The sequence below is a fragment of the Porites lutea genome, chromosome 1, assembly GCF_958299795.1.
Source record: "Porites lutea chromosome 1, jaPorLute2.1, whole genome shotgun sequence".
Classification (NCBI taxonomy): domain Eukaryota; kingdom Metazoa; phylum Cnidaria; class Anthozoa; order Scleractinia; family Poritidae; genus Porites; species Porites lutea.
The window spans coordinates 1,886,201-1,900,200 of NC_133201.1; the positions used below are offsets into that span (position 1 = coordinate 1,886,201).

The 14,000-nt window shown below is 37.3% G+C and overlaps 3 protein-coding genes across 4 annotated transcripts in view; 1 reads left to right on the forward strand and 2 right to left on the reverse strand.

The window, feature by feature from the left end:
* Positions 1–226: 226 nt before the first annotated feature.
* LOC140941838 (uncharacterized) lies at positions 227–7,401 on the reverse strand. Its single transcript, XM_073390848.1, has 10 exons — positions 7,320–7,401; positions 7,209–7,252; positions 5,750–5,815; positions 5,468–5,598; positions 4,594–4,756; positions 4,406–4,480; positions 4,210–4,251; positions 2,980–3,084; positions 2,140–2,226; positions 227–1,739 (listed from the first exon to the last, which is right to left on the reverse strand). Exons 1-10 carry the CDS (start codon positions 7,387–7,389, stop codon positions 1,566–1,568), a joined length of 957 nt encoding a protein of 318 aa, XP_073246949.1. The 5' UTR covers positions 7,390–7,401; the 3' UTR covers positions 227–1,565.
* A 78-nt stretch (positions 7,402–7,479) lies between these two features.
* Positions 7,480–10,116, forward strand: LOC140933674 (phosphatidylinositol N-acetylglucosaminyltransferase subunit P-like). The gene is made up of 4 exons (XM_073383285.1): positions 7,480–7,576; positions 7,827–7,899; positions 8,571–8,689; positions 9,747–10,116. Exons 1-4 carry the CDS (start codon positions 7,495–7,497, stop codon positions 9,887–9,889), a joined length of 417 nt encoding a protein of 138 aa, XP_073239386.1. The 5' UTR covers positions 7,480–7,494; the 3' UTR covers positions 9,890–10,116.
* Positions 10,117–10,866: 750 nt separating this feature from the next.
* The window catches only part of LOC140941871 (F-actin-capping protein subunit beta isoforms 1 and 2-like), a 9,738-nt gene continuing 6,604 nt past the window's right edge, over positions 10,867–14,000 (reverse strand). Inside the window, exons 7-10 of one of the 2 annotated variants that reach the window (XM_073390880.1) lie at positions 13,842–13,895; positions 12,839–12,904; positions 12,651–12,727; positions 10,867–11,872 (exon numbers count right to left, since the gene is read on the reverse strand). In XM_073390880.1, the coding sequence (XP_073246981.1) occupies positions 11,788–11,872; positions 12,651–12,727; positions 12,839–12,904; positions 13,842–13,895 (282 nt within the window). In that variant the 3' untranslated portion in view covers positions 10,867–11,787. The remainder of the gene's footprint in view (positions 11,873–12,650; positions 12,728–12,838; positions 12,905–13,841; positions 13,896–14,000) is intronic. The other variant, XM_073390887.1, reaches the window with a different exon arrangement.

Sequence of the window (14,000 nt, forward strand, 5' to 3'; positions counted from 1 at the left end):
AGAAACCCAATGAGAAAGAAAGACATCAACTGATCAAAGCAAAAGACAAAACAATGTACTAACCTCACTCGAAAACGAAGAACATTTATTCAAAGCTCTCTTTCTGTACAAAAATGAAGGTTACAAAGTATGTGCTTAAAGTGAATTTCTTTTCAAAAGTTTTTCAAATTTTGTTTTTCTTATAATAGTAATAATAATAATGATAATAATAATAATAATAATAATAATAATAATAATAATAATAATAATAATAATAATAATAACAATAATAATAATAATAATAATACAGCTGAACCTCCACTGAGCAGCAACCTATTAAACGGTCACCCTCTATTAAGAGGCCGGTTACCAAAGTCCGAAAATAATTTTGGCCTTCCCAACGAGTTTTCCCACTCTTGTCGCCTCTCTTAAGGGGCCATCAAGCACTTTATACACTTAGTTTGGCTTTATTTCAAAAATATGATGAAGGAAAAATAATTCAGTCCGAGATAGAAGGTGACGACCGATTGTGGACCAGTAACGTTTCTGCCGTTGCCTGTTTGTTTTAAAATATAGTGATGTTTCCGCTAAAGATTATGCTAATTTATGACTATCATCTATTGAGCGGCCACTTGCCGGTACCCCGAGGGTGGCCGCTTAATGGCGGTTCAACTGTAATAAAGATAGTAATAATATGAACAATAATATTTATAATAATAATGATCATAATAATAATGGTGATGATTCGGATAATGATGATGACGATACAGATCTCCTCCACAAGCTATAGCTTCGTGTCCGGTTCCTAGGTTCCTTTTTATGGAAGTAAAGGACTGACCCAACACTGAGGAACAACAGAGTTTTAAGAATCGAGCGTGCAAGTCCTGGAAAAACTTATCAGTAATTACTATTGCCAACAACAGCCACTTCAATCAACAAATTCACAAAGACGCTACTGTAAGTTTACGGTAAAACCTTGCTGCATGCTTACATCGATTTGAAGTATCGACTTTTTTCCACGCTCTAAGGACCATAAAACAACAAAACCACAAGCAACTTCCAACATAAAAGTTTTACGTTAGTCTCTATATGCAATTTTAAAGACAGGTTACAAAAAAACCCAGTGTTGGTCGACGCTCTGTTACTAACAAAGTTTAACGACATTCAGTAGAGAAATAAAAAAAACCGTTTATGATACATTTTCCTCTCTGACTGAGAATGCTCAAATATATATCACCATAAGTACTTTTTTCCACGTTTTCAGTAAGTCTCGAAGAGGAAGAGGTATCCAAAACGGAAGCATTCTTCGTTTCGCATTTGCTGTCTTTTCGCTCGTCTTTTCGATACGAACTCAAGAAGTGAAATTGCAAACAAATTTTGACCACTTCAAGTATAGTTTGCGCGTGAACAAAAAAAATTTGGGATGGAATATTCTTCTTTCGTTAAGCCCAGTTCGTCAAACTATTTACACCTCGACTGAATAAACTTGTATCGAAACGACTTTGTTTCAAAACGACCGGAAACCCTCGTCGCGACTTACGTGAGATCCAGGATGGCCCGTCATAATTAATGGGGCTAGAGATTTTTTAGCCACATAATGTGGCATCTATCTGTGTAACATTTGGCAGATAAAGTTTAACTTTCCGCCTGTACGCCGTGTCTTTCCATATTGGATTCCTCTCCAGATAGACTGTTTGTAGCTTGGTGCAGGTCTTAAACTGGTCCAAATCTTCCCAGGAATCGAGTTGATTATCGTTGAACTGAAGAGATAAATAAACGCCAGTAGGTGTTACTTTATAATTCAAGCGTTTGGCTCTCAATAGACCATCCGAGTCTCAGAAGACACCTCAGTTCGCAATAGCCAGTATATTCATCTCAGTAACACAGTAAAAAAAGAGCCAATTAGTTATTTAAAAATGACGCAACAGACAGATGAATTAGTAGTTTTTGACATAAGCTTTTTCAGCAGAGCCGCATGCCAAATATACTTCGTAGAGCGATGGAAAAGAAGTCAGCGAAAACATATACAGCATAAATGGAAAGAATAAAGACACAAGCTTCTACACAACATTTTCCACGCATTATGAATAAATACAACACTGTAAAATAGTTAAGCTCTTCTGCCTGATATTATTATTTCATACGACGGATTGTACTCACCCAAAATTCTTCCAAGTTGACAAGCTGAGAGACATTCCTGATTCTTTTTATCCTATTAGATGCTAAATCCAGTGTTTTGAGGTTGATCTGTGTACACAGAGTAGAAAACAATGCTCTGTAGCATCAAGATCAAATGTGCCAAAAAAGACAAGAAACTTATCCTTCAAAGGAATTTTCTGTACCTGTGAACCCTGAACTCTTTTACCTCTCCAGTTTGGCACTGAAGGAGCTCTCTAGAGAGGAGTGGGAGAGGGAACCGTGCGAAAAGTAACTCTGGAAAGTACCGCAACCCCACACTTCAGGCTTCTCCAGGAATTCTACCGGGCATTTGAATATTCCAGACAAAATACTGATGCCGGTTACCCGGTACGTATACAAAGTTTATCAACTTTTGTACAAAGCTAACGTTATGATGAAGATCAACGTAAGAGTGGACCAGACGGCAGGGGATGAAACAGCGGCACCCAACGACCGAATGTTTCCACATATGTCAGAAGTGTGTCACAGGGTTTACTCTGTGCTTTAGAAGCCTGTTTGGTTAATTTGGAGCTGCCCTAAAAACTTTTTATCTTTCGGATGTCTTAGGGGAACTTCAGTCGCCAAAAATTTTTAGGTGGCTTTTTCGTCTCATACAAAACTGTTAGCTACCCTGATGTGTTCGGTCGAGAGTTCGCGAGCATGGGGTAGGGCGTACTGTAATAGGCGTAATGTTATTCTGGGGGTTTGTTTTTTCTTTATTCAGAAATTTTCAGGAAACCTTTTCTTACAAGAATTTCAGTATTTTGACCACTTTGTTTTCTGATGACCGTTACCACTCTCCTATTAAAAGTCTTTACTTACCAAGTTGTCAAGGCCTTCGATTTCTTCAATGCCATTGTCGCTAATGTAGAGTTCTTCTAGTTTAACTAAACCATCTAAACCTTCCAGCTTGACAATACGATTGCTCTGGAATGAAAATAAAACTAGGACTTCACTAACTTTTATTAGCTACTAATGTAAGTCACTGCTTCCCACATTTCTGCAAAACAATCCGTTTGATTTGAAAAAGAAAAAAAAAAACACTCGACACGTAATATAGACTTTGAGGGCTTCCTTACAGTGAGTGCAACCATTTCCTCAAAGGAAGAATTTAAATATAGTCAACCTTCACGAATGGCGGCCACCTCTCCACAATAGCCACCTCTCACAGTCCATACATTGACTCTAGTTTAACCCTCTCTACATTGGCAAGCGCCACTACAGCGCATCCCCAACTGCCAAAATAACCTCTCAAAAACAGCCAGTTTTTCAGCGACTAACACATGAAGTCAGGAATGGACATGAAATTTGACCCATATGGAGCATTGATGATTGCGGCAATCGTTTTAATTGTGTTCCATATAATACTGCTGGAGTAAGCATAGGTTGTCTACTGTCGACAATATTTATAGCAAATGTTGCGAGCCTTGCTCGCATTTGGTCATGTTGACGTTTTGATTCAAAAAAATATGTAAGTTTTTTTTTGTGTATTTTAGCGCTACAGATCATTTTTATGATTGGATTACCATTATGGGATACAGTAGGCATGAACTTAGCAAGATAAACTCATTGCACTCCCTCAAAAAAATATGTCATATTACACCCCCATCTCTCCATAACAGCCACTTTATTCCGTCCCTAATTTGGCCGTAGAGGAAAGGATCGACTGTATAACCAAATTGAGATTCATATTAGGTACATGTAATTAACAGTTATTCCTCGAGACCAAATGAGCTCTGAGTCAATAGCCCATTTGGCCTTCGGCCTCATGGGCTATTGACTCAGAGGCCATGAGGGCGAGAGGAATAATTATTGTTTTAGTAAAATCCAACTATTTGGTCAATAATATCGAGACAAAACAACCTTAGCTAGTTAAAGCTAGACTTTAATCCTTTTTTGCTGCCAAAAAGCCGGCACTTTTCGCTACTAGTGGGCTACAACTTATAGCCTAGTATCAGCTCAACCAATCAGAACACAGCGTTGATAATAGACCACTAGTTGGATTTTACTAATGTTTGTTAGACAACAACAAAAACTGAAGTTTTTACTCACCTGAATACTGAGTAACTTCAGATTGGTAAGACAACTGAGATTCTAGCAACAAAAAAAGGCAACAGAAATGCTCACTACATTAAAATCCAAATAAAATGTTTTTTTTAGGGGGCGGGGGGGGTCTAACCTTGACAAAAACAAAAACTTTCAAAAAAGTGTTTTGATTCATACTTACTCTTAACTAGTAAACACTTACATCAAGTTTTGTAATCTTGTTTTTCCCCACAAATAAGCTGTGTAGTTGGGTTAGACCTTCAAATCCTTCCAGAACCTTAAAAAGACATAAACGTTTTGATTTTGATTACATTCAAGTTTCAATTTCTTCTCGAAAGGTTTATACAGCTACTGTCAAGCCGACTGAATCACAACTAACTTTGTACTCACCCTAATTTTGTTTGCACCAAGTTCCAACATCTCAAGCTGTGAAAGATTCTGAAGGCCCTCTATCTTGGAGACCTTGTTTTGAACAAGGTAAAGCTTTTTGATTTTTGTCAGGCATCCCAAGTTTTCTATTACTTTGATTAGATTGAATGACAAATCCAAACTCCTTAAAAAAAATACAAATTCATATCCTTTATAGGTTTTGATATTAGATACAATGATTGGAAATGGTCAAACAAACTTTATTTGCTCCCTTGTCTAGATATAACGTGTTATAACTTTCATTATTTTCAGCTGATAAAGCTCAAGTTCATCAAGACTATAATAAAGTTTCATGAGGTGAAACCGTTCTGCATGATTTGGTTAGACCAACATTATATTCATTTGACAACTGAAGAGTCATTTACTTTGCACTCTCAACTCAACCCAACTTTCATTTCCTTCAATTCTAGTCCACTGCATTAAACTGATTTATAAATAATTGGCATTTGACAACAAAACAACCCAGGAAATAAGAGCCGTCCCTTGGGAGTTCAGTTGATCCTCAGCAACTAACAAACAATTCTTGCTTCAGTCTGCAAGGATATTGCTAAAGGCCGGCAGCCGGCTAATTTTACCAGCTGAAAAAGAGCTTACCACTGCCTTAGATTGCTCTGGAAAAGAATGATATCAGGGAATTTTCAAAGTGGAGTTGAGTAAAACAGCCAGCTTGACCAGTAAAAAAGTTAGCTTACTCATGTAGCTTTTCCTTAGCTACATCCCTGAGTCTGTTGCCAAGCACTGATGGCCATTACAGAGAGATTTGATTGGATTACTTAGATCCTCATAACATACATTGTTTAAATTATAGTACTTTTTCTCGAAAAAATTTTCTTACGTAAGATTGGTCAAATTTGCCAGGCCCTCTATCACGTTGATCTGATTATCATACAGGTCCAGCTCTTCCAATGTTGTTAATGTGCTCAGTCCTTCCAGTTTAGAGACGTTATTTCTCCGAAGGCAAAGGGACTAAAGATTAAAACAGAAATGGCTACATAAAAACCAAAAAGGCAACAGGAAAATAAAGCCATGCAATCAATCCAATATTAAATGCACTGTTTGTTTAAAATTAACACAAATTTCTTAATTAACCGCTAAAAAATAATAAATAATAACATACCTTGACACAAGTCAATCGTTCTAAGTTGTCTAGTTTCTGGATCTTTGCATGGGTAAGGTCAACTTCCTAAATAAAACATTTAGAGAAATTGCAGTTGCTCAAGAACAGAATACTTTTATAATAGCGCTAAGGATTGTTCACAATTCAAAGAGCCTGAGCCCTAGTGGAGACTCCTAGAGGACTAACCCCTTACCTTTTTATACCCAAATTTTTTGTAGAAAAGGTACTCCTTTCATATAACTTCTATTGACAAATGGTACCTCTTTCACATACCTAGTTTTGAACTTTGTATACATTTAAATAGCTGTAAATGCACTGTTTTAAGATATGAAGAAATCACAAAACCGCAACTTTTTTTTTACTTCTTCACAACCATAAAATGCATCTGTCAGCCCTTTTGTACCAACTGAAATGACATATTTTCCTACCCTTTCATATATATCAAGAAGTGAAATCCCCACCCTTTCATATGCTTGAAGCCTGGGAAATATACCTCTTTGGGGCAGAGACTTCCCCAGTTATTTTGTTACCTCTGCATCCTGCATCCTTGATGCATAAAAATTCCCAAAGATGCAAAATAATTCATGGCATGCGTCCAATGGGAAAGATCGATCAATCGCTCTGAATATGTGTTTTTGTAGAAATATCCTGTTTGCATACTTTCTGTGGCAGTTCATATTTTTTTAGCCTTGGTTGTGCTTTAAAATAGAAGGATTATATTTTAATTTTAGTATACTGTAATACAGAGTGTTGAAGTGACCTGGAGTCTGTCTTCAGATTAACTGTCTGGTTATATAAAGGCCCAAGCAGTTTCAATTTTGGACTAGCAATGAGTTATGGGTATGCCTCCAAAGCAATGGATTTGCCTTTCAAAACTAACAGAAAACGTGCACAAACGTGTGACAGGGACCTGTCATTGACACTTAGCTTGTGGCCGAGTATATATGTACAAGGTCCCTTGTACTCGAGCACAATTCAAGTAAATGAGTGTTTTGTATGTGTCGCTGTGAAGGGTATGGTTTTCAAGCAGTTACTCTAGGATAGGGTATATAAATCAGAGCGTTTGGGTCTAGAATAGGGTATCATTTTTCAGGAAACTGATCAGTTGGCTGAAGATTTTATCTAGACTAGGGATTGCGGTATAAGGTTTTGTTTTGGCTAGACTACTGTGCTGGTGACTTCGGTAGTTTCTGGAAAACAGCTGCTCTAGGATAGGGGGGATCTGGGGAGTTTACTTTAGTATAGGATAGCAAAATTCAGCTGAACTAGCTCTGGTATAGGTTAAGGGTTCCAGGGCCCCAGCGGCACATCCCCACCCAGAAATTCCTAAAGTAACCCCCCCCCCCCCGGGTGCAGAATATTAGGAAATCCTCCTCTTTCGGGGAATTTATTCAACTTTTGCAATTTCCAACATTTTCCAACGGTACCAACAAAGTTTTTTAAACAATCGTAAGCTTACCTCTGCATCGGCTTCAACGTTCCGTATTTGGACATCACCAGGCTCTACAATAGGATAGGAAATCACTTTCAATATAACATCAATAAAATTATTAAGGTTTTGGCTACGTACCCTCTTCGCTTTCTGTAGGCGAGACCGGGATCATGTTTGGCGTTAAAACCTCGGAGTTTTCTCCCTCCATTTTGATTTTCGCTTCAACGTTTTTGTCAGCGGTATTCAATGAGGGTCGTGTACGCCTTCACTAAATGTCCTCTAACAGATAGTGGATCGTATACGTCTATAATCGATGGCAGAAAATTCTCCATCTCCCTCACCTGAACGAGCAATTTATGGATTTGTACTGTACTTAGGGACTTACTTTGGAGTTGGTGAGAGTTTAGAGAGGAAATGAAATATGTAATTCATGTATAAGATCAAAGACGATGAACACCAGCAGTCTTAAATTTTTGAAAATCACAGTTCATTTTTTATTTAACTTAATTAAAATAATGGCTACGGTTTGATCTCTGGAAATTATATTGTCCATTTATCGCGATATCCCTCTAGAAGAAAGCCAGGGACAGGGACAGTTGATTTGTACAACTCACAACGTATTTTCTTTGCTTTTTATGTTGTCAGGTCTTTATTTAATCTGGGCATGTGTTCCGGAAGAATGGCTTCACAGTATTGGAATAACATATCTTCCACAGAGGTATGAAGAAGCAAAATCATGTAACTTGCACACACACTGCAATCTGACTAAGATCCTGGGTAGGGCTATTGGTAGTAGGAGGGAGGGGGGTGGGGTGGGAAGGTACTCAGGCAGGGATGGATGGGGATGTGCTGCCTCTTCCTCCAATAGTCTGTACTAGATTGGGAGTCGCAGAGTCATGACCCTTGTTGATTTAACCAATACCTACATAGGTATAGCCTGTAAACAGACGTTTTATTTTTCTTTTCGTTCTTTTCAAAAGCTGGCGGTCAATAAATCTCCCGCAGTTTAGATTTTATCGCGCTTGGCGGACTTGGAAGAGAAAATGGAGGGTCTGTGAACAGGCTAACATAGGTATTTTTGATGAGCACCCCCACCCCATCCCCCAACCAACACTTGATTATAAAGGGGTGGGTAAGGGGTCATGGATGGGCTGGTAAAAGAAAAAGGAGGACAGGAAGGAAAAGAGAAAGGCAAAGGTCACTTCCTCTCCCAATTCACTGCTCTGTTTGGAATTTTTGTCTATTGCCAACTAGGAGACTAGTTCTTAGCCCGGGAAGAAAACATGTTTGCTGACTGAAAAACAAATAGAAATTATGACAGTTTTACTGCATACCGATAAGGAAACTTAGTAGGGGCTTATTTTTTATCTTTACTTTTTCATTCACTAGGTACTGGGTGTTAGCAGCACCAATTTATCTTTGCGTTGCTTTTGTTTTTGTGGTGATATTTTATGTGGCCTACAATTTTACTATCACCCTACCAGTGGATTCAATCAATACAATCACAGGTTTGTAAAGCATTCTATTCAATACTTTGGACTCTGTGGGGTTACTAACTCATACTGTCTTGTCGTGACTTGAAGGTAGATGTATGATGGCTGCCATGTGTTACACCCTAAAATGTTCCATAATGCTCAAACCTGACTGAAAAAAGATGTTGTAAAGAACATAAAACTGTAAAAGCCTCACAAGGAGAAAACAGACAATGTACAACTAAAATTGATCCATTGTTTAATGAAATCCTACCTGTGGTCATGTATGATGACAAGACAGATCAAAATATAACAGACCACCCATGGGAAGTGGGGGTAGTGCTCCTGGGAATTCTTAGTGGGGGTGTACTGCCTGGTTCTCCAAATCCTGACCAAATTTCAGACCAAAAATTGTCATTTTCCACACCCGTTTTCAGACCTGATGTCTTAAATCCATACCTGTTTTCAGACCTGGCCTTTAGGCAGAAATTATGTCATAATTACATAATTATATTAGAGTGCGAACAAAAAATTTAGAACTTCAAATGCATTTTGAATTCACATATTTCTATTTCTTTCTTATTCATTTGGAAGTGAAATGATAAACAGGTTCATGTGCTTCCGTAGTTCCTTCGAAAACCATACCCAATTCCAGACCCTAACCCTAACCCCTAACCAAGGCGCTAACCCTAACCATTTTCCCCTTTAATTTGGCAACTGGCTCTGTTCAGCTGAAAAATGCACAGTATTTCTATTGTCATGTATGTGTAGAGAAGTTGAAAGAACAATGTTATTAATGAAAAATATTACTGACAGTAAGTAGGCAGTAATATTTGCCATACTTATGCTAGTCTTAGCTTATTAACCTCAAACCATTTTGCTTGTTAATGGACTGATACGACTTCTTGATTCACGCACAAGTTAGAAAATTCTTAGCCACCTACAAAGCCCAGAAACAACATACCTAAAAAGGTATTCCCAAAAATATAACGCCTAGTATTTTCTTATCCAAAGTCCATCATGTAGTAAAAAAGTGAATCTGAATTAATTGATTCTTCAGGTGTTGTGTTCTTCATTTTTTTTTACTCTGCAGATACACATGCCCGGTATGAAGGTGAAGACACAAAACCAGTGCTGCCTGGCTCAGTACCCCCACTCTATGATATACCACTCCGTCAGGTGAATAAAGTACTCTATGGAGACAGAATAACAAGTTACAGCTGTGATAGTCATTAGGAATGAAGTGACTAACTGTGGGATATTTTCACAGTCCAATGGGCCTGCGAACAGAGGTATTCCCAGTTGTCACTGAGAGAGAAGCAAGGATCAGAAATAAGTCTGGGTTCACAGTCTAGGCAGAGCTCAAATAAGAAGAACAAAGTGTAAGAGGTCACTGTCTGATAGCATCAGTAGCAACATTCCTGCCCAGTTTTTGCACCAGATGGGATATTATGATAGATCTATACATTATTTTTTTCACTGAATTTGTAACAAGTTACCTTTGCCTGGTGAACCAAGGCACTGATAACATTTTAGTGAATGCCTGTCACTCAAACTAGGGACTGATACTCTGCAACAAAAGTGATGGGGGTGCTCATTGAAAAAAATATTATATTCCAAAACACCCTTTTTAAGGCCATAGCACTTCAAAGATGCATTAATGTTAGAGAGATTAAGATTCACGTTTCCACCAAACGGCAAACATGAATTTGTACCATGAGACCAAATTTCCCCCTTAATTGTTGTTTACTGTTTATTACTTCTACTAAAAAATAACTAGAAATTCATGCTAGTTTTATCCATAAAAATTGTTCTGAACAAATTTTATCTGCTTACTTTCTATTCTCACTGAGAAATTCTCAACTTGAATCTGACGTTTGCCATTTGCTGTAAACCTGACTCTTAAACTCCCTCTATTAAGGAATTCTCTTGACTCAAGAACAACTGCGAACTACTGGCTGGTAAAGGTCCATATTCGCAGCCACCAAGGATGAGCCTGTGTGCAAGTCTCTCTTTCAGAACTTGCTCTACCCTCTGTTCCCCTTTGCTTTCACCTTCGTTTAAAATATGATTACCACTCATAAAAGGTACATTTTGTAAGAACTTTTTATTTGTTTTGATTGACCTTGAGTTACAATAGAAATAACAGCAAGAGATAATGATCTTAAGAACTAGATACACTTTGCTGTAGAAGTAATTATTATATTTTATTAAAATTACAAATAGATTTGCGTTGTTGCGAACACGAATAAACTGCATAGTAAGGTCAATGAAATAATTGACTATCAAACTACACCAAGCAAGGAACTTTAAGCTGAAAAAAAAAAAAATGAACTCTGCATTTAACACCTTGATAATGAGCCTGGTGTTAAAAAACGTTTTGTAACCTCACTGTTTTGAGACATTTCTTTTAATTTTACTCAGTTTTGTGGGCAATTGTTCATAATAACATCATTTGACTGCAAATATCAGAATACATTTTTGGTTTCCTTTTTCATTCACACTAACCCTGTAATCACTAAGAGAATTCAACATTTCACTTCTCTTTACATTGCTAATGCTCAATCAAACATAAATGTCACGAGAAAAAGGAAATGATCAACAAGTGACAAAAGTGTTGAAAGTTTCTAATTTGCACAAGAAAACATAATGTAATAGCAGTCAAATGACCTCATCATGCAAATGTCTTTCTGCATCAAACAGCTTTTATTTAAACACCTCACAGCCTGTCAGTGCAAAACTAAAGCATTCTACTGGCACTGTAAAACAATCCACTGAAATTTTTCTTGACTAGTATATGAACAAATCAAGGCCAAGCAACAACATTATAAATGCTTTTTTCTACACTGAATCAAATAGCATTCATTTGACAACAAAGCCAAAACCTTGGAGATCTGAAAGGATCAAAAGCTCTCAAGATCATGGCTTCTAGAAAAACCTTTTACCAGCCATTAAAACAGTACATATCCCCACCAAGTGGGCAAAAATGTTCGTTTTGGAATGGCTTTCAATGAGTATGGTTTCAATCTCTGAAAAATACCATAAAATTATACAAAAGTTCTGGGGATTCTAGAAATCTCCTTTAACCTATTTGATTGTCAAGTATAATAAGAGCAATGCCTAACTTCATAAAATTACTTCTGACGATTCTTTAGAACACTGAAGAGTTCCTGTTGCATTTGTTTCTGTTTTCCTTGATCCGCAAGGCTGTTTACACTCCTGAAAGACAAATGCATTGTGTTACTTTATTATTTAACTAGGTTAATGAAAAGTATTTTGGATTATTTTTATAGCTTGCATAAGAGGGAGACTTAAGAACGCTCAATTTTAAATTGGTGCAATTTGTTATCACAGAGTTCAATTTTCCTTCAGTGCTTAAATACCCAGGTGGGGTTTAGCCCAGAGCAATTTAATATCCTAATCACTAAACTGTTAACACCCTGCAAAAAAGGCACATTTTCATTTGGACTTTTCTATACCTTACGTGACCATCCTGAGCACCCTGTTTGGTCATGTAACCTTCCCTTTCTTTTAGAAAAGGCAGTAACACTAAGTAGGTTGCAATGATCAAGAATTTTCACGTTTCCTTCATGTAACTGGTACATATGCTGGCATCTTATCATACATAAAGAAAACCTTTTAGCCAAGATCGCTTAGCAATAATATCTGGGAAAAGGAAAGTTAAATATTGTCTTTCTTAACTACATTTGCTCATTACAAAGTTCTTGTTCATCTTGTATCTCTGTTCAAAAACTCCTCCCCTGCCCGCACCCCAAAAAAGAAAAAAACAACAGAGAAATACTGCTTCTCAGCACTTTTTATTCAATGATATAATTATGCTGTCTGAACAGGCAACAGCCTCTTTCTTTTTTTTTTGTTCAATGTTGCACACTCTTCTTAGATCTATCAACACTATGTTATTTATCAAGCTTATTGACGTTAAAAAAAAACTGCACATGTGATGTCAAAATAGACACATCTTTTATGATGCACTTACCTCAAGGCATTTACAATATCCTTTGTTTTGCCAAAGTATATATCATTCAGAGTATTTCTCATCTTGTTTTCCATTTCCTTAAAAAAGAAAAAGAAAAAAACACGACAGAATAAAATTTGCAATGCTGAGTACACTTCTACAACATGAAATAACACCTGGGGAAAAATACTTTTCAAATTAGACAATACCTCAACCTGCCTTCCAATGTTAGCAATATGGGGACTAGCATCACTCACAGCACTGTCTGCTTCAACCTAAAAGTAAACTTCGTTTTAGTGCAATATTATAAAAGGGCTGGAAAAAAATTGAAATCCAATTGCCCAGTGCACAAGTCAATTCAGTTTTCACTAGCCCCACTTAAATATTGCTTGCCCAAAAGGAACACAATGCCTTATCATCTACAGTTCTAAGGTACTGACTATAATAAGTTATAAATTAAAACAAAGTGCATGATATTACTAGTACTAAATGTGGAGCCAGATACAGAGTAACTATTGTATTTGACCAATATTGGGCCTGGAGAAGTAACATGAGCAAGCAAACGTGCACTTGGATTTTATACAGATACATTCATGCTTTCAACTAATTGGGTCAGTCACCCTGCAGTCTTCAGTTTTGAAATACTGTAAAATTCCAAAAGTAAGCCCCTCCATGTTTAAGCCCCTCCAAATATAAGCCCCCCAAAATCGTAATGCAAAAAACCCTTTGTTAAATTGCCCCTCCAAATATGAGCTCCCCAGGGGGCTTGTACTTGGAATTGGCCCTCGAATACAAAATAAAACAAAGCAAAAATGGTAAATTTCCTTCCCACTACATGCTAGCCCAATCGATTTTGAAACGCAAATTTCCCTCCGTAGATAAGCCCCTCCGAATATAAGCCCCTCAAAAAGGGCCTTTGAAAAATATAAGCCCCAGGGCCTCTTTTCGGAATTTTACGGTAGTTTCTGTCTGGAAATTGACAGTTTGACAGACTCACAGAACCACTGAGGCTATTATTTCACTTGCTCACTGGACCACCAAACTTCTATTTTTACTTGCCCACAATCAAAACTTACTTGCCCCGGGCAATGGCACCTGGGTTTTTCCTGCCCTGTTACAAGGACAGTGTCAACCTTGACTGTTTTCTTTATTTTCAAGTTACAGAACAGTGCCTTATCCTGTCAATCAAAAAGTGACAAAAACACCTATTACCTGTCTTGTCAAACTCCCTCCTAAATTCATCATTCCTGATCCTGCCTTATTAGTCTAGAGAAAAAATACAAACAAAAAAATTGGCCATCCAACTAGGGTCTTAAACCTTTAAACTGTAGAATCAAAGTTTAAGTTCTTATCTATTGTCGCTATAAGAGG